The sequence below is a fragment of the Phyllostomus hastatus genome, unplaced genomic scaffold, assembly GCF_019186645.2.
Source record: "Phyllostomus hastatus isolate PE091 unplaced genomic scaffold, TTU_PhHast_1.1 phas_contig_80, whole genome shotgun sequence".
Lineage (NCBI taxonomy): Eukaryota > Metazoa > Chordata > Mammalia > Chiroptera > Phyllostomidae > Phyllostomus > Phyllostomus hastatus.
In genome coordinates this window covers 27,183,581-27,201,721 of record NW_025333960.1, presented here as the reverse complement: position 1 = coordinate 27,201,721, position 18,141 = coordinate 27,183,581, and the positions used below count along the sequence as shown (strand labels likewise).

At 44.8% G+C, this 18,141-nt stretch overlaps 1 protein-coding gene across 2 annotated transcripts in view; it reads left to right on the top strand.

Annotated features, from left to right (window-relative positions):
- GAREM1 (GRB2 associated regulator of MAPK1 subtype 1) overlaps positions 1 to 12,299 on the top strand; it is a 188,270-nt gene extending 175,971 nt beyond the window's left edge. The window contains exons 5-6 of one of the 2 annotated variants that reach the window (XM_045849763.1): positions 5,657 to 5,823; positions 7,257 to 12,299. In XM_045849763.1, coding sequence (XP_045705719.1) covers positions 5,657 to 5,823; positions 7,257 to 8,151 — 1,062 coding nt within the window. In that variant the 3' untranslated portion in view covers positions 8,152 to 12,299. Of the gene's footprint in view, positions 1 to 5,656; positions 5,824 to 7,253 lie in introns of both variants that reach the window. The other variant, XM_045849761.1, reaches the window with a different exon arrangement.
- The last annotated feature ends 5,842 nt before the right edge of the window (positions 12,300 to 18,141 follow it).

The window sequence follows — 18,141 nt, the reverse complement described above, 5'->3', positions numbered from 1 at the left end:
CTGCCCTCACCTCCTGTTCTACCTTTGACTCACTAGAATCTGGCTTCTGTTCCCCTCCCTTGATGCAAGCATCACTTGCTCAGAACTGCAGTGACCTGCTAACTGTTACATAACTTCCAGACCTCTCCAGACTTCCTGGTATCCTTTAACCTTTACTCTGTCTCCTGCCGTCCTCACCCCACCCCTGGCGTCTATGACACCCTCTAAGAACAGTTCTTCTCTGTGAGGGGTAAGGTGTGGTCACTTGTGTTTCTCCTTCCTTGTCTCCTCACCTGCCTCTCCTCCTTGGCCTTCTTTGGTTCTCCTGTGAGAGCTCAGTGCCTTCACGACTCCATATTCTATCAGCAGAACATCTGGTGCCAGCTCAGTAATTTCAAAACTAAATTCCTTGCCTTCTCCCAAGCCCTGTTCTTCCTTCTAAGTTTCTGATAAATGGCACCAGCATTTAAGTGGTCATCTAAGGCTAGAGTACCTGGTGGTTTTTTTCAGGCCTCTTGTACCTTTGATACCCGTAATTCCCTCTTCCGCAAGACTTTCTCAGTAAAACTTCCAATGAATTTGTCCTTCTTCTGACACCTTGAATAAATTCATGGTGCCCCTGCTAACCCTTGCTCCTGCTTCTATTACTGCACAGCCAGTTCGTATCTCAATTATGTATGTGTTCCCCTCCCTCCCTTCCAAACAATTCCACGAGTTGCTCCTTTCTGTATACTCAACACTGACTCAACAAGCATAGGACAGGCACACCACGAGTACTTCAACAAACCAGTAGCAAAAATGGAATGAAGGTAGCAGGTAGGAAAAGGGAAAGGGACGGCCGTGCCCATCAGAACTTAGGGGTGGTGGAGGTGCATGGTCACTGCGACCCTGGCTGGGAGCCCCCAGGACAGACGCCTGTCATAGCGCACTTCAAACCCCACCGTTAGATTACATCACTGTGTTAGGGGGCAGTCTCCTGAATACGCCCCCCTGAGAACACAGGGTGGGGCAAAAGTGGGTTTACAGCTGGGAGTGTGTGAAACACAGAGTTTATTCTTACAGTACTGCTGATTAATTATCGTATTCTTTTCCATACGAACAACTGCAAACCTACTTTTCCCCCACCCTGTATGCCTCATAGACTTAAGAAAAATTGCAGATCTAGAAAGAGCAGAACTCATCATTTTTCAATAAATTAGCTTTCTGTTTAGCCCTGAGTTAGCAAACTGCTGCATGAAAAACAAGGACAGTTGTTTTAATCCCGGAGAGTGGGATCTTCTGTGTGATGAGAATTGAATTACTGAGTGTTTTAGAAAAGGGAAAGACATCGTGTGAAGGAGAAAGGAGGAGAGACTTGTGCTGAGAGTGCAGTGGCTGGAGAGACCAGCTCTAGACCAGAGGCTCCCTGCTGCCTCCTGAGCCCATGCTGTGCTCACTGACCCTGTCGGAACTGGGGAGCCCGGAGACCCTCTGCAAACACCCAGGCGGAGGTCACCCAGAACCTGCAATGCATAGTAGCACCTGCCCTAAAACAGAACACCTGCCCCCTGCGTAGCAGCAGGATTGGTGGAGGTTTGTTCCTGCTACTCCGTACACCTCCCCCTCCCCGGACTCCAGCTGGAGCGCAGCCTCAAATGCCGCGTTGGCCGTGGAGAGAGGCGCTCTCGTCCCCCAGGCACGTGGGTTCTGTTACATCCTCATCTTAGAATATTAATTAATTGCTCTGGGGTTGCTGACGAAGAAAGCCACGTCTGCCAGTTCATGACATCATCACTGTCATTTTCACTGTAATGCTGAGTCAGTGGTGGCACTGACGGTGGAGTGGACGCTGGCGGTCGTATGCGCCAGGGCTGCTGGCACCGTTTTCCCCTAAAATGACACTGCTGTGAGGACAAAAAAATAACACCCATCCAAATGACGTATCAATAACCAGTTCCACACAAAGATATAAATGGCATTCTTATGGTGTATATTTAAAAATAAAAACGCCCTTTTTGGGGGGGCAGGGGAGTAGCATCTGTTAATGTCTGCCTAGCTTTCTGTGTGACATATTCATGCCAGAGGTGAAAAGTTCCCAAACTCTGCCATCCACAGGGCAGCAATAACAGTGACAGTCCCCACTGTTTTCATTTTCAGGCTAATTGAATATAGATGGAACGTAAGTGAGTGGACTGTGTTAGCGGAGTCCACAGTTGTGATGGTCCCTGTCTGAGCCTGTAGTGGCTGGGGCTGGGACTTCGGAACTGGCATTTCAGTGGGGATGGGCCGTGAGAATTAAAACAGTGGGTAGCAGCGAAACACAAGCTGTTTAGGTAACACTGAATCCACCACGTTGGGCGGACCTGTGTGTTAATATAGAGTAGTGGGGGGAGTAACTAGAAAGGTGAGTAAGGTGCAGTCATTTCTTCTAGCTAGAAGAAAGAGCTAGAAAGACGGCAGGGGGCCCCAGTGGAAGGCTGGACAGGCTGGACCTTTTCCAGTTATCAGAGGGGCCACTGGCAATGGGGAGCAACATGATGAAGGCCACAGGCTGAGACCTTTAGAAGGAATGGGCTGAAAATACAGCACTTGAATGTGAAATTGAGTATGAGAGGAAACTGGAAATGGGTGATTGGCCATCCAGTCTTGTAAATTGCCTTTTGTTGTAAGATAAAATTTATTTCAAGCACAGCTACATTTTTCTTGGGTATAAAGTCCCACATTGAGCAAATCAAGGAGCAAGAGAAGGTAGAATGTTTACTGCTATAAGATGTAAGAGGAAGTAAGATGGTACGGTAAACCCTCATGATTTATAACTTCTGAATCCCAAGATATATGCATCCCACCAAACATATCCTGTTTCCCATAAAATGCAGTGAAGTGTGACTTCACTGGAGGGACCGCATGCGCAGCAGCACATTGGAAGTAGCCCAGGGAGATGTGTCTGCAGGGTCCAGGGGCCACCCTCACGCCCCTGCCTGGTGCAGCACGTTCAGTGCTCTGACAGAGCTACATCTGAGTTCTTGTCGTGGATGGGACCCTGTTAAACTCATTTTTTTTTGTCTTCACTACCTTTTCTCCAAAATGGGTTTCAAATAAGCCTGGTTCTTTCGTTTTGAACTCACATGATTATACCTGAACTGCCTCATCATCAGAACAGCAGAAAGTCTCTCTCTGGCTTTCGATTACTATCTCTTTGCCGGCCATGTCCCTCCTCCCAAGAGTAAGAATCACACACATTCACTCATGCTCTCACACACACTCTCTCATTCTTCAACTCCTTGCAGGAGTGTACCCACCCAAAGGCTTTCTGTATCTGCAGTGCTGTTTGGAGTCTAGCTGTAAACACTCCCAGTGCACCATAGCTCACCTCACAGAGTCCTGTGGCCAGTAAATGCCTCTTTTCACTACAACCCCTCCCTCCATCTCCTCTCATGTGGGAAACCTATTGGAAAGCTCTTTAGGAAGCCCAGTTTATGGAAGGAGGTGGCAGGACCAGGTCTAAGTGACCTTGAATGCTCCGGGGGTGGGTTTTAAGAATAGAAAGAGAGGATTTCTCATAGGTCAGATTCAACTACAACTGGCTTTTGTGTGTTCTGAGACCTAGGTCAGCTGATTACTTTAAATTAAAATGCATATGGTAATTGACATCTCAGCATATTAAAATTGGCATCTAGGTAAGCGGTCTCTAATGAAGTGTCGTACTTAATGACTAATTCCAAACTTTAGGAAATTCTAAATCAGATTCAGCATTCACCATGTTTTTTCCCATGTTTCTCTTTAACCCAACGTTGAGAAATAACTCCATGTTTATTTTTAAAATGAAAAAGTTAGCTGACAGGCTTCTCATCTTCTCATTTTTCATAATAACTAATACTGTAAGCATAAATGCAACCAACATCTGTAATAAAGTTACACCCATCTATCCTAGATTCTGCAGACATTCCCTAAGCAAGAAAAGAAACATAACTGGTTACTTTACAGTTCACTGGTAAGGAGGCAGAAACAAGGCGACACAGTATATTGGTTACTTATTTGTAGCCAGTATGTATTCCCACAAGCCAGGGGAGGGGATGACCCAGCCAGAGCTTTCTGATGTCCTAGTGGATTCTCATCTTCTTGAGAAGACCCCAAAGTGGTACAAGAGCCAGCTGAGCGACCCTCTCTCTTCTTCATCCAAACCTCTTTTCCCCCCTGGTTTTCTTTCTGCAGTCACCCACCACCACACCCTTTTTGAAAGCTCAAAAGGGGAAAACCCAAAAGAAGAAACTCTGCGTCTCTGAATATTATATTTTAGCCTAAGGAGCTCTCCCGATGAAAAAAACTGTGACCAGTGGGTCCCAACAAGCAGGGCACCAGGTCCGCCAGGTGTGAGCAGGGACCCCCAGCCCCAGGAAGAAATCCAGCGAACCAGATTTTTTTTTAATTGCTTCCATTTCACTTAGAATTGAGGTTTTCCGGGTCACCATGGACACGTGACTTTTCTTCCCATCTGATTTCCCATCTGGCACATGGTTCAGGCCTGGGAGGCCAGTTAGAGCCCCGGTGTGCAGTGTAGGTGGTAGGTAGAAGGTGCAATACAACATGAACTCATTTCATTTGGTCTTAAGCAAACTCAATACCCAATCTAACAGGAGCTGGCTGTTTCATTGTCTCTGTTACCCCAGAGCTTCTGGGACAGAAACGAAGTGAAGGCCAAGGTGAAGAAATTGGTGGGGACACAGCTGAACAGCAGACAACGGTATTTCTGACAGTCACAGTTGGCTCTATTTTTACAAACTGTGTCTTTTAGGGTAATCTAGCAGATCCAGGTATAAACTGCCCCCTGCTGTCCAACACAGAGAAGTACATAAAAACTTCCACTTCATTAAAAAGCGTCATAAGCTGAATGCCCGCAGTGAATGCAGGCAGTTCGCAGAAGCCAAGGACATGGCAGGTCACCTAGATCCTCTCCATGTGAAGACGAAGGGAAGACGACAGTTGGTGGTGTGATGAAAAGCACTGTTTGGGGGATTTAGAGAGCTGCCTTATTACTCCAGGTGCAGCCTTGTTTCTTGGAGTGTCCATGGTCCGGCAGCATGGCATCTCCGGAGAGCTTATTAAAAATGCAGAGTCTTAGGCCCCTCCCATGGCCCCCTGAATCAGAATCTACCCGTTAACAAGGTTCCCATAAATTCACGGTAACAAGGTCCCCATGAACACGTGAGAAGCCATGAGTGTCACTTCAGAAAGAGCTTTGACCCTGGAGAAGGCCCACTGTGCTCAAAGGTTTACATCAAACTGAATTCAGTCTGAAGAGTGAATAAACAACTGAATAGGAGAATTGAATCCTCTGTTAAGATCATGATTTCCTTATGCCCTTATTTTCTTAATACTCTTGGTTTATACGTGCTCACCTGACACTACCTCTTTCACTTGCTGTATTTCACACAACTTGCTGAATTTCTACAGCAGCTGGCACTTGCCACGCAGTGTCTTTTAAAACCATTCCGTCTCAGCAAGGGCATGGAGGGTGTCGGTTTTACCTCCAGCAGCTGCTGTGTGTCCCTTCACTCTTGTTTGCCCTGGTCCTGTCTCTCGGTCCCCACAGCCCTGCTGTTACAGTTGGGGAGCAGTGGCTTGGCCCTCCCTGCAGGGCGGAGCCGGCCCGTGGCCTTGTCGGTCTGTTGCTAACCCAGAGTGTTCTTTTCTGCGCCAGGTCAGGGAAGAGTGCCGGCTCCTGAACGCCCCACCTGTTCCGCCCCGGAGCACAAAGCCTTTGTCCACCAGTCCCTCCATCCCTCCTCGCTCAGTCAAGCCAGCGCGGCAGCAGACTCGCTCTCCCAGCCCCACCTTGTCCTACTATTCTTCAGGGCTGCACGACATGTAAGTCTTCACGCCAGGGGCCTCTTCCACAGGACTCTGCACATCGACCAGGTCACAGGGGCTTGAGAGCTGTGTCGAGGTAGCTGTCACTGAGACAGGTGGTGGGAGAGGAAATGTTCTGTATGGTCTTAAAAACGTTTCCTGGGACAGCACGTTGGGTTTAAGCTAGGGTGAAAGAGCCAGTCTCCTAGGAAGAAAAGATCTCAGAGTCTGTGAGAAGTTCAGGGATACAGGCCAACTGGATTCTCTTAGAAGCGACCCACAGGCCACTCTCAGCTCTAACACACCAGCGCAGAGTTCCTTCTACTTGGACTTCAACACAGGCAGACGGCACCTTCACCCAGGACTTAGCATTGAAAGGGACCTTTGGCTCCCTCTCTCCTTGGAATTTGCACCCAGGACAGGAATCCCTTCTTGACCATCGTGGTCAGGCAGTCATTCACTTCAGTCTGGATCCTTCCGGTGCTGGGAGCTCATTCTTTTGCAGTGCAGCTCATTTCATTGTTGGCAAGTGCTGTTCACTTTTTTTTTCCCCAAAATCTTTCATCACATCGAGCTGAAATCTATTTCCATGTAATTTCCAAGTGTTTCTCATGTCTAGAAAAGCAAATACAGGTCCACCTTACCTCTCTTTGTCAGCCCCGTGGAAACGTAAACTCAGCTAGGATGTACGTCTTCTCAGTTCTGGTAGCAGTTTCCCTGGGCGTCTGGTCACCCACCCCTGAGCACACTCTGGCCTCACTGTCACTCTTAAGCTAGGGCCCCAGAGCTGAATGCACTCGCATGACTCCACTGCTGATCTGTACAGTTTTAAGTAGCTCATCTTTGCAGGTATTTTTTGTTTTCCATACATTTAAATCTTTATGCTAATATGACTCATTGCACAGAAACTAAGACAAGTATAAGCATTTTATTTGAAGCATCCCCTCCTCCCTCAGGCTTTTGGATGGAAATAGAGTCATGGGTGGTGGTGATGTAGTCATATCCCTAGTACAAGGGTGGCAAGCATGAGGCACCCTAGACTGCCTTGGCACCCCACCCTCGCCCCCTGCAGACATCACTAATCAATCACAGTGCCTGTTGATAATATGCCCAAACATGGCATAACAATTTTTCTTGTCATAAAGATCTAGACATCCACGAACAATGATTTTATTGCTAGTTAAAAAAAGTTATATATTTGCTATCTCCACTGTAGCATTTTAAATCATTATGTTTATATCCATAATTACCAGTATTTTTACTAATTTAAATATTCTGTCTTTAAAAATTCAATGAGGTTAGCAGGTACTTTACTGAATTCATGCTAAAGAAATATATATTTTTCTAACTACATTTTTCTAATCAGAAGTAAGGTCTATGGGAGAAAGAAAGTATTGGGATTGGGCTTTTTTTTTTAACTAATCTCTCTTTCTCTCCTTACTTTGAAGCAGCGTCACTAAGAGCGACACCAGCCCTTCTGAAAGTGCTCCTGTTTCCTGCTATCCGTGCAACCGAGGGAAAGCCGATTCTGTGGACCTGAAGTCCCCCTCGGGAAGTCCTTCTGCCGACGCGCTCTCCTCCCGCCTCTCTTGGCCTAACCATTACTCGGGAGCAGCGGAGAGCCAGACCAGGAGCGACTTCCTGCTGGATCCAAGCCGGAGTTACAGTTACCCTCGGCAGAAGACCCCAGGCACACCAAAGAGAAACTGCCCGGCACCTTTTGATTTTGAAGGCCCTGAGTCCTCGGCCTGCCCCACCAGCTCAGCCCCTGCAGAGCCCAGTAGCAGCGTCTCCGGTTGTCCCAAGTCAGCAAGCTACTGTCTGGAGAGCACAGATCGGAAAACTCTCACAGCCGGCACAACAAAGCAGAGTATCTCGTGCCCTGCCTTGCCGCCCAGGGCCCCCAAACCAGTGGAAGAGAAAGCCTCCTCCGGAACTTCCCCTTTGCCTCTGAAAATCGATGGTGCTGAGGAAGACCCCAAGTCTGGGTCACCGGACCTCTCGGAGGACCAGTATTTTGTTAAAAAGGGCATGCAGGACATCTTCTCGGTCTCTTACCCCTTCTCATCCCCGCTCCACCTCCAGCTGGCCCCCAGGTCCTGCGGCGACGGCTCCCCATGGCAGCCGCCCGCCGACCTCTCAGGGCTGTCAATAGAAGAAGTGTCCAAGTCCTTACGGTTTATTGGTTTGTCTGAGGATGTCATATCGTTCTTCGTTACTGAAAAGATTGATGGGAATTTGCTTGTTCAACTAACAGAAGAAATCCTCTCAGAGGATTTCAAATTAAGCAAACTGCAGGTGAAGAAAATCATGCAATTCATTAACGGCTGGAGGCCCAAAATATAGACAAATAACCCCAGCTAGCATTGAACAAAACTGATACATGTGTGTGCTAGAAGGGGTGGGCTGGGACACGATTTCATGTTTTTTGCACTAAAAACCTTCTCTGTAAATAGGGATAAGAGAAACTCTTACTATACAGATTCCGCTTTTGAATGGTGAACAGGCTATTTTGTACGTCAATAAAAATGCTGTACAGAACACCTAGAGGTGTGCCTTGTACACCACTCAACACTCAACAGCTGCTAAACAAAAGGCACGTTCAGAGAAGTAATTCTCACCCAGTAGGCCTGTGCAAGAAGGTATGATATTTATTACAAAATAGCCAAAGCTGAAAGACATAAGAATCTTAAACACACACACACACACACACTTTTGAACAATAATTCCTTCCTTTGGGGGAATCGACTTTAGACAATTAACTCTATTCTGTGCTCTGTTGTTTGGATTACTCAATGCTAATTGTTTTACTCTTGTGCCTGACAATGTTAGTGATGACACTTTAATGTTATATGCTTGGTGGGGATCTTTTCATCAAAAGGCATTTTCCAAAAGTCACGTGTTGACAGAAGATAAATGACTTCCTTAGAGACCGAGCAAACCATGGCCACAGCAATGATCTGTAACTGCTGCTAACTTTCCTGAGCAGAAGAAAAACACAGAAAAGAACCATACATGTATGTGTACACGGTACAAATGTATATGTTGTAAACATCATTTGAGTCTGCTATTTTAGATAATGCCTGTTCATTTCCCAATACCCACTGAGGTGTGGGGCTGTTAACTAAGCTGACTCTTAGGAAGAGTGGACGGAATGACCCAAAGGTTCTCAGAACCCTGCCCCTTGAAGCTCAGACTCATTAGAGCTTCATCACTAAAACCTTGGAAGGAATCAGTAGAGAGTCTATATGGAAGAATTAAATTTGATTTTAAGCCCATGTGGGGCTGGGTTTGACATATAATACTCCCATGCCTGTGTCTGGGGAAATGACAGTTTCTGTCCAGTGACAGTTCTTCCCAGGTTTAAGCATCTTATTCTCCTGATTTCTGAAGTGAGGTCTGAACAGATTTCTCCAAGTGTGTTAGGTGCTCTCAGATATCACACAACCATCTTCTGTTACTATATGGGCCACATCTGTTGAGACATTTTTTAAAGTATTGCTAAGAGTATTTGTTTAGTGCATAAACCTCTTCGTTCCTCCCTTCCAAAGAAAATACACTACTACCATACTTAAGAATTTCAGAACATGATTCTGTCAAATTTCGCCAAATTGATTAAATATTCCAAAATATAATGGCCTCGCCATCATTTTAGACTTTTTGCAGTAATATATATCTGAGCAAAGTTTTAGTTCCCCAAGCAAGCTGTCACCATATTAGCCCTGGAGAATGTCCCCAGATTCCGGATGTAGGGACAGTCTGTGACTGAGGTGTCAGTGTGGCTTGCAGGATGCGCTTACATCTCATTATCCACTCTTCCTGTTCACCAAAATAAATAAAAAATGTAAAGGCAGACCCACCCATTTAATTTTGCATACCTGTGCAATACGGCTTTATTTCTTGGTGTTCAAGATATTTGTAATCTATCTCATGGTTTAGAACTGAGATGAATTGATACCTCTTTGTTTTCCATCTTAAATGTCTTTTCTAAAAATATACGTAGACGTTTTCCATAGCGCACTCACAGGGCAGGAGGCCTCTCAGCTACTCTCATGTTGAGCGAGCATCCTCTCTGAGGGGCAACTTCCTTAGTGATGCTAACCTCTCAGAATTTTCCCTTTAAAATAAAAAGACAGGATGCCATGGAGAAGCTGCATTTTGCGGGGGGGCAAACTCTTGCCAAATTCATTTTTTACACATGTAGCCCTTGGACACAAGTTCAGGCAGGAGGAAAGCGCTGAGTTTGGGTTTACTACAAGGGGCACCCCACATAAACAACTGATGCTTTTATCTTTTTTTGCAAAAACTTTACCCAAAATAGTTTCTGTTTATTTTTGTCTTGTCATATTTATGTTGAGTTTGTGTTGATGGCAACATAGAGAGTCCTTGAGGGCAAGGCAGGGACTCTGGCCTTTGATTCGTGTGTTCCAAATCCATCAAGCTCTTCCCTGTGCCCGGCACTAGGCTGGCGTGGCTCAGCAACGCTGACCAAGGACACAGCTCCTGCCCTCTTGGAAGTCATAATATTTACATTACAAATCGCAGTTGCCGAGAGCATGAATGTGTGGGGAAGGACATGAAACCCTCTGGGCAGTTGGAGGTATGGAGAATTAAGTGTGTCCTGTCTTTAAAGAACCCACAGATGGAAGAAATATGGCCTCTATTAAAGGGATATAAAACAAATACAATACCACAAGACACTGACAACTTGGAATATGTTGGAGGCAGAAAGCAACTCTGACTCCCACTGGCTAGCCTTCTCTTTGACTGATTTGAGATTTTTTTAACTGTAATAAATTTCTCCAGCATCTCTGAAGCCACAGACAAATGTAATTGCTGTTCCTGAACTGAACGTGTCCATAGGGGACCTTGGACCCTGGCTAACGAAGGCATGCTTAGCCGGAGAGAATGTAGACGAGAAATCAGAGCAGGGGTAGGAAGGAAGCAGCCTCTCCCTTCTGACAGCTGTGGTTTTTGTAGTGAATAGTGAAGTATAGGTATTCCCCACAAGCAGAATTTTTTTCCAACCAACCAGGTCAAGACCAAGGACATCTAGTCGGTTCCCTATAGACAGTGCAGTGACCACAGCACTTGGGAGAAAGGGTCTGTCTACACAGGACCCTTTTAGGGATCCTTAAATTCATGGCTAAAATCATCATGGCCCCATCAGAAAAGAAAATCAGCAGAAAACCAAACCAAGCAACTGAAATGTAAAATGTGGGCCTGGCTCAGGTTGCGGGGGAGAACTCAAACACACATCAACTCCTTTTCAGAATCTTGCCAACGCCTGCACTGCCTCTCTCCTTGAAGTTGAGCTGCTCAGCTTTATGAACTGTGAAATTTACGTTTATATTCTTTCAACCCACATATACCATTTAAGTTTATGAAGTTGCAGCAAGCTGCCCCTTCGACTCCATTGCAGTGTTTATTCTTGTCTCGTGGAAATAAAACAACAACCTTATGGGAAAATATTATGACAGTCCATTCCAGCTGTTCTCAGACACATCCATAAACACCCTTTGTTCACATTCCAGAACCACCTGCACGGCATCCATGTAGCTCCTCAAGAAGTTCGGGGGTAAGTGTGGATGGATAGAGGGTCCTTCATTTTCCAAACACTATGTTTAACAAGTCATAGTCATCGTGCCTCAAGAGTATAAGATTAACATTTTGAATAACAAACTGGAAAACAAAACAGTTCTCCAAAGAACCTCGTAAACTAGTCAAAGAAAATTTTAACTTTGTCCACCAGAAAAGTTAGTTCTGATGTTGGGCACATGAGACTCTCAGAACTACATCCACTGTATCAGTTCCCACTGCTTCTCTACTCCAATCAGTGCCCCAGGCTGCTAGGGCAATGGGAGTGGAATGCCGGAGTGGGAAGGTGGGGAGCAGGACTTCTCTGGTGCGGGGCTGTAGTATTGTGGAGTTTCTGTGGCCACTTGTCAAATCGCATCGTTGAGTCTTTAAAATTTGGTGTTTTAACATTTGTCTAATTGTGGAAGCCGGAGGTAAACGTGATTTCAGTTAAAACTATATAGAACTATCTTCTGTAATTTTGCTGCTCTAATTTTTAGGCTATGATTTTTGTAATGAGCTGATCAGATTACAGATTTCCTTTGTTTACAATCTCACGTAGTAGGGCTCAGATGATTTCTTAGCTATGAACCCCTTCTCCCACTTTCATGTTAAGTTCCATTTAAAATGCTCTTTAAGCTAAGCCTAAAAATTGAACTCCATTAAAGATGGCGGCATTTTCCTTAACGTAAATGGAAATGATATATTCTCTTCAAAGAATTTTATAACCTTTTACTCTTTCATGGCTTGGAAAACTGAAGTTGTTAACTACCAGTTAACAGTTGCATTATTTTCCAGAGCGTTATCTAATGGGCCCAATGTGTACCTCAAGATAAACATGGTATGTTATGTCTAAAAAAATTGTTGTTGATCTAAATGGTTCTGAAATGTCTATAAATAAAGAAATTTTAAAAGTTGCTCTTCTTGCGATTTTTCCTCAGTGAGTCATACCTAGTGTACAGTTTTCCAGACTCTCTCTTCCCCATCCTCATTCAGGAGAAGGGAACTCATCTAAGGGGATTCTTTTTTTTTTTTATCTTTAAAATTATAGCTTTTTAAGATATACTTTGATAGATTATAAACTGCACACATTTAAAGCATTCGATTAATTTTGACAAATACATTGACCCTTGAAATTATCACCACAATTAAGATAATGAACTTATCAATTATCCTTAATATTTTCTTTTTTTAATAGTTTATTGTTCATGCTTTTACAGTTGTCACTTTCTTCCTTTGCCCCCCTCCTCCCAACCTGTGCCCCCACTGCCACAGTCACCACACTGTTGTCCGTGTCCATGGGTCCGTCACACACGATCTGTGACCAGTCCCTTCACCTTCTTTCAGTCAATTCCCGCTTCTCCTCCCCTCTCACAGCTGTCAGTCTGTTCCATGTTTCCATGCCTCTGGTTCTGTTTTGCTCACTAGTTTATTTTGTTCATTAGGCTCCTCTTATTAGTGAGATCACATGGTATTTGTCTTTCACCAACTGGCTCATTTCACTAATAAGCCCATTCTGTATTAACAAGAGATCGAAAACTGTGGCTGTTGTACAGAGAAGAAGGTGGAATCCAGGTAACATGACAGCCTTCCAGCAGAACCCGGTGGTACCTGCGGGGTCAGGAGTTAGGACAAAGGACAAGGAGAGGTAAACCAATGAGCTCTGAAAAATGTGTGAGTGTTCGGGCAGGGCAAGATAGCACAAATTCCTATCTCCGGCTTTCCTTTCACCACATCTCTTTGGTTTAAGTGTTCAAGTTATATAATTACATCTAGCATAAGCCAGTGTGCAGAAACGGTGGAAGATACTAGAGAAAATCAAGCGCATTGAGCGTGCTGTGGGATCCATCTGTAAGTTTTACGGAGAAGTCGGTAAATGGCAGGGAGAAGTTGATTAAGAGGCTTTTATTATACTCCAAATAGAGTGCGATAGCTTCCCAACATTTATGCCCTAAATTTTCCTGGTGTTTTTTTGTTTGTTTGTTTTTGTACCAAACCATTTGACTGGGGGGCTTTGGGGAAGGGCAGAAGGTTTGGGAAGACAGACAGGAGATCACATGTCCCAAGGCCAGCTGGGACTTCCTCCCTGCCCACCTCCCCCCGAACCCCCTCAGTGTCACACTGGAAAAAAGGTCTTTTTTTTAAGTGTTTTAATGACTACTTGTAATTTCAGTAAAAGAAATAAAATTGGCAAAGGAAGGTTGGGTACCCCCTACCCAACTTTTCTAGGTCTCAGCGCTGTTGAAGTCTCAGAGGGAACAGTTCCTTGTGGGGGCTCTTCCTGGGCACTGGGGGATGTTTAACAGCTGGGTGACCTCTACACCACCCAGATCCCAGCAGCAGCTCCTCTAAGTTGCAACAATCAAAATTGTCTCTAGACGTTTCTAAATGTGCCCTGGGGGACACAATGGCCCCAGGTTGAGAACCACTGCTCTGAATCCTGAGAGGACAGCCAGGGGCCTGAGAAGCAGTGGAAGGAGCGTGGAGGTGGACTCCGGCTGGCTGCACGTAGGCAAGTCTGCTTTTTCCTCCTGAGTAACATGGACTCATTGGAAAGAAAGTCTTCCTGTTTTCTTTTACTACACAGTACACCCCCAAAACATTCATTCCATCTTAGTACTTACACCTCCAACCCTTATGTCCTATTCCACAGGGAGAACACCTGTGACTAAACCCATGGGTGACCAGTTTCCTGGAAGAAACTGTGGGATCCAGGGAGGTTGACTAAAACAGCCAAGGATCTTCTACCTCAGGGTTCTGCAAGTGCTTGCATCACATAGAAACTAGGACAGGTGACTACCCCAGACCGGATATTGCAAAATAAATTTAAGCTGAGAAATAAATTGGGTTAGAATCAAATATGTTTGAAATCCTACATATCGGAAGTCAGAAAAAGCCAAATGATTGAAAACAATGATAAGTACTGGGTAAATTCTTATTTCAAGGGATGAATTTTCCCTTAAACCCCTCCCCCACCCAGCCCCTTCTTGCTTATCTAACTCATACACGTCCTCCAGCACTTCCCGAGCAGCGCACCCACGTTGCTTAGGCATCACTCCTCTGTGCTGACGGAGCTTTCTGTGCGTACCTCCGGTCTCTTGTAAACTGTATGCTCTTTGGTGTCAGGGCTTCTGTCTTTTTACTGTGTATCTTCAGAAGGAGATGCGACGGGAGGTACTACCGAATGTCCACACGAATACCATCACATTTCTGATGGCAGCCAGTCTTTGTACCGCTAAGGTCAAGATCCTACAGCCATAGGATAAGAACAAGTTAAAGTGAAGAGAACAATATACATGAAACTGGTATGGGTCATAAAACTTATGAGTAGAATAAAAGAGCAAGATATTAATTTGTTTAGAGATCCCAGATTGAGTTTGCATCATTTGCCAATGAATAAATACATTTTTCTCCTAACGGTTTAATTAAGCCAATGACTTCATTTTTTTATGGGCATGATGAACTGAACAAGATCAGTGTGTTCCCATGGACTGACTCAAAAATTGGCCCTCAGAGACACACGTGATTGAAAAGTAGCAGATACGGTTGGATGACCTAAGCTGAGAGTGATCTCAGGACCCGAGGCAGTGATGGGTGAAGATAAGAAGCAGTTTCAGTGTGCTCAGGAGCACACCTGGCCAGGAGACCTTGTGCAGAGCGAAGGAAATGCCATCTGTGGGCAGATCAGAGAAGTTTAGAGCCACAGAGGGCCTTGGAGGTAATTGGGTCCAACATCTTAACTTTATAGGAATGAAACCCATAGAGCGTACATTCCCCCCCACCACTACCACAACAGGTCTGCAACAGAACCAGAGCTAGAAATACAATCTCCTGGTTCCCTGTTTTGTACTCCTTCCAGTGCAATATTGTCTCCTAATTTCTTCAAATTTTAACTTTTTAAAATGACATTTAATGTTTTTGTTGTTATTGTTTAGCTCTTGGAATGCCCTACTCAAGGCCAGAGAGAAAGAGAGTGAGAGAGAGAGAGAAAGAGAGAGAGAGAGAGAGAGAGAGAGAGAGAGAGAGGGAGAGAGGGAGAGAGAGGAGACAATCGTGAACTGGTGTACCCTACCTAGGAAGTCCTAGCTGGAAATCAAGAGAAACCTCCCCTGTTTTTCTGTTGATAAAATGGAGGCTCTGAACATGTCTCCTGCTTTTCCATCAAAAAAGATGACTCTGGAGATATAAGTGAAACAGGTATAAGATCTCTTTAGGACATGCCTCTTTCAGGTATAAGATTTGTAAAATGTAAAATCACCGAGGGCACATGCCTTTAACTCACTGCATCCGAGGTAAGCACCCAGGACGAATTTACAAATTGAGCCTCCTAGGTGAAGAAGCAGCTGTAGTACTGAACAAGGCCACATGGTGTCAGGCTTTTCTAACCAGCTAATGGCTACCCCAGGATTAGTCCAGTCAACTCTGATGAAGCACAATAGTGAGTGGAAGATCAGTAGAGTTAAATTTTGAGTCCAGTCATTTTGGTGGTCTCTAATCAAAAGTGACTGGTGGTCTTCCCACTAATCACTTTTCCACTTCTTTTAGTCAGCCAAAAGCAAGAGAATCCTGGTGTTATGGAAACCAATAAACAGAAAGAAGTGTCTCAAAAAAGGAGGAATTTGAAAGTGGGGCACGTAGAGTTTTTTCAAGCCATATGTCCAGGGGGAAGAGGGTAGGGAGGGGGTTTTGAAGTGCAAAATTGACCTGTCAGAAGCCTTTCCCCTTCTTGGATTTGAGTCTCTGGAATTTTGAAAGTGAATAGTGCAAATCAGAAGCTCTTAAGTGAAAAGTTATACTTCATTTTTTTAATTCCACAGCTGGTTTTGAACAACAAAACCCTCAGCCAGAAACAGAATCTATCAAGTATCGTTACAGTAAAACTGACGCTCAGTTGGGCTTGAAAAGCACATCTCCTTCAGTCCTCCCTCAGCTTAGCAGCCAACCCGTGGGCCTGCCTAACTGATCCTGGAAGGAAGAACAAAGCAAATAAGAATTCTAACAAAGAGAATGTCAGACTTTCATTTTTGCATACATATGTTCATTCTCTATGCTTTTTACTATTCCCAGTAAGTAACACAGTTGTTGACAAAGTATAAGACGTCTCTCTTTCAATTCAACTTTTAAGGAGATGACTCATGTTAGAAATTCAGTAAGTGACCTATAATCTCAGTTTTAGTTTAGGTTGCCATATTGAAACAGTATAATTTCCAGTAAAGATTTTCCTAGAACCATAATTAATCTGTTTTTTATTTTAATTCTCACCTGAGTGCATGCTTGTTGATTTTAGAGAGAAGAGAAGGGAGGTAGAGAGAGAGGGAGAGAAACATCAATGTAAGAGAGAAACATTGATCAGTTCACGCCCCAACGAGGGACCGAACCCACAACCTAGGTATGTGCACTGACCAGGAATCAAACCAGATGATGATCCAACCACCTGAGCCACATCGGCCAGGGCTTAACCTGTTTTAAGTCACACTTCACTGATTGGTGAATAAGGGGTATGGAAATACCATAATTACAGTAACTTATACAGTACTGGGACCCATGGATCAGTTAATCATTCACAGTTTATTATTTGGAAGGTTGAGATAACTAACTTATCTTTTATGGAAAACAAACTGTAAAAGAACAGTTTGAAAGATGGAATGGGAAAATGAAGCACATGTTCTCTTTATTCAGTTAGCCATTAGGTATATTTTATCAGAATTAATGCCCAAGGGATAAAATGCTATCATTTAAGCCTTGCCAACTTCTTTGAGAGATGTGGCGTTTATTTTTTGCCTTACCATGTTGCTAGTATTGGCCATTTCTAGAGCATTCATCTTCCACCCACAACCTTCATCCCTTCTGACTGTCACCCAATGCTAGAGTGTGATTTTGGTGTGGGATTCTGAAGGAGAAAGCAGTGGTTGCTGGGGATGAGAATGTGACACCCCACACACCCTCAGCAATTCCAGCACAGTGTTTCAGGACGTGGGTCACCCAACCCATTTCACTTCATGACCTAGCTCCTGACCTAGCTCAGCTGCTCACTCTCCCAAATACCCACAGCAGGTCTGATTGTGACTATAATAAAGGACCCCATCTACTCTGTCTTCTCCTGTTCTGGGTTTCTTCTCATACTTCTTTCCATGGAACGTCTTAGATCTTCACCAACCTGCCCTGGTTAGTGTGGCTCAGTTGTTTAGAGCATCATCTGCTAAACTGAAAGGTCGCAGGTTTGCTTCCCAATCAGGGCAGATGCCTGGGTTCAGTTTTGGTCCCCGGTAGGGGAGTGTGTGAGAGGCCCCCGATTGATGTTTCTCTCCCTCCCCATCCTTTCCTCTCTCTCTGTCTAAAATCAATAAGCATGTCCTCTTGTGAGGATTTTTTTTAAATACATTTTCCAGCCTGATTTTCCTATACCTGTTCTTACAGCCAGAGACCTACCTGGCTGTAAGTACCTACCACCATTCCCAAGCAATAAAAAGTTGTCTTTTTAATACTACATGCACAAATGTTAAAGATAGGTTTGAAATAACTCTTAGTATCAACAAAATATTGATCAGCCAGCCTCCAGCCCTCTGGCATGCCCCTGTGAGACACACCCATTATGTTTAGGGGAAAGCGTGTCTCATTGGCTCCCGGGTTGACCAGCACTGTCTCTCGTCCTCAGCCCTGCCCCTGCACCCAGCCCTGCCAGGCTGTTCTCCTGCCGCCCTTCACCCACCAGGGCCCTGGGCATAGCCTCAGGTTAGACAGCTGCCCGTGCAAACATAC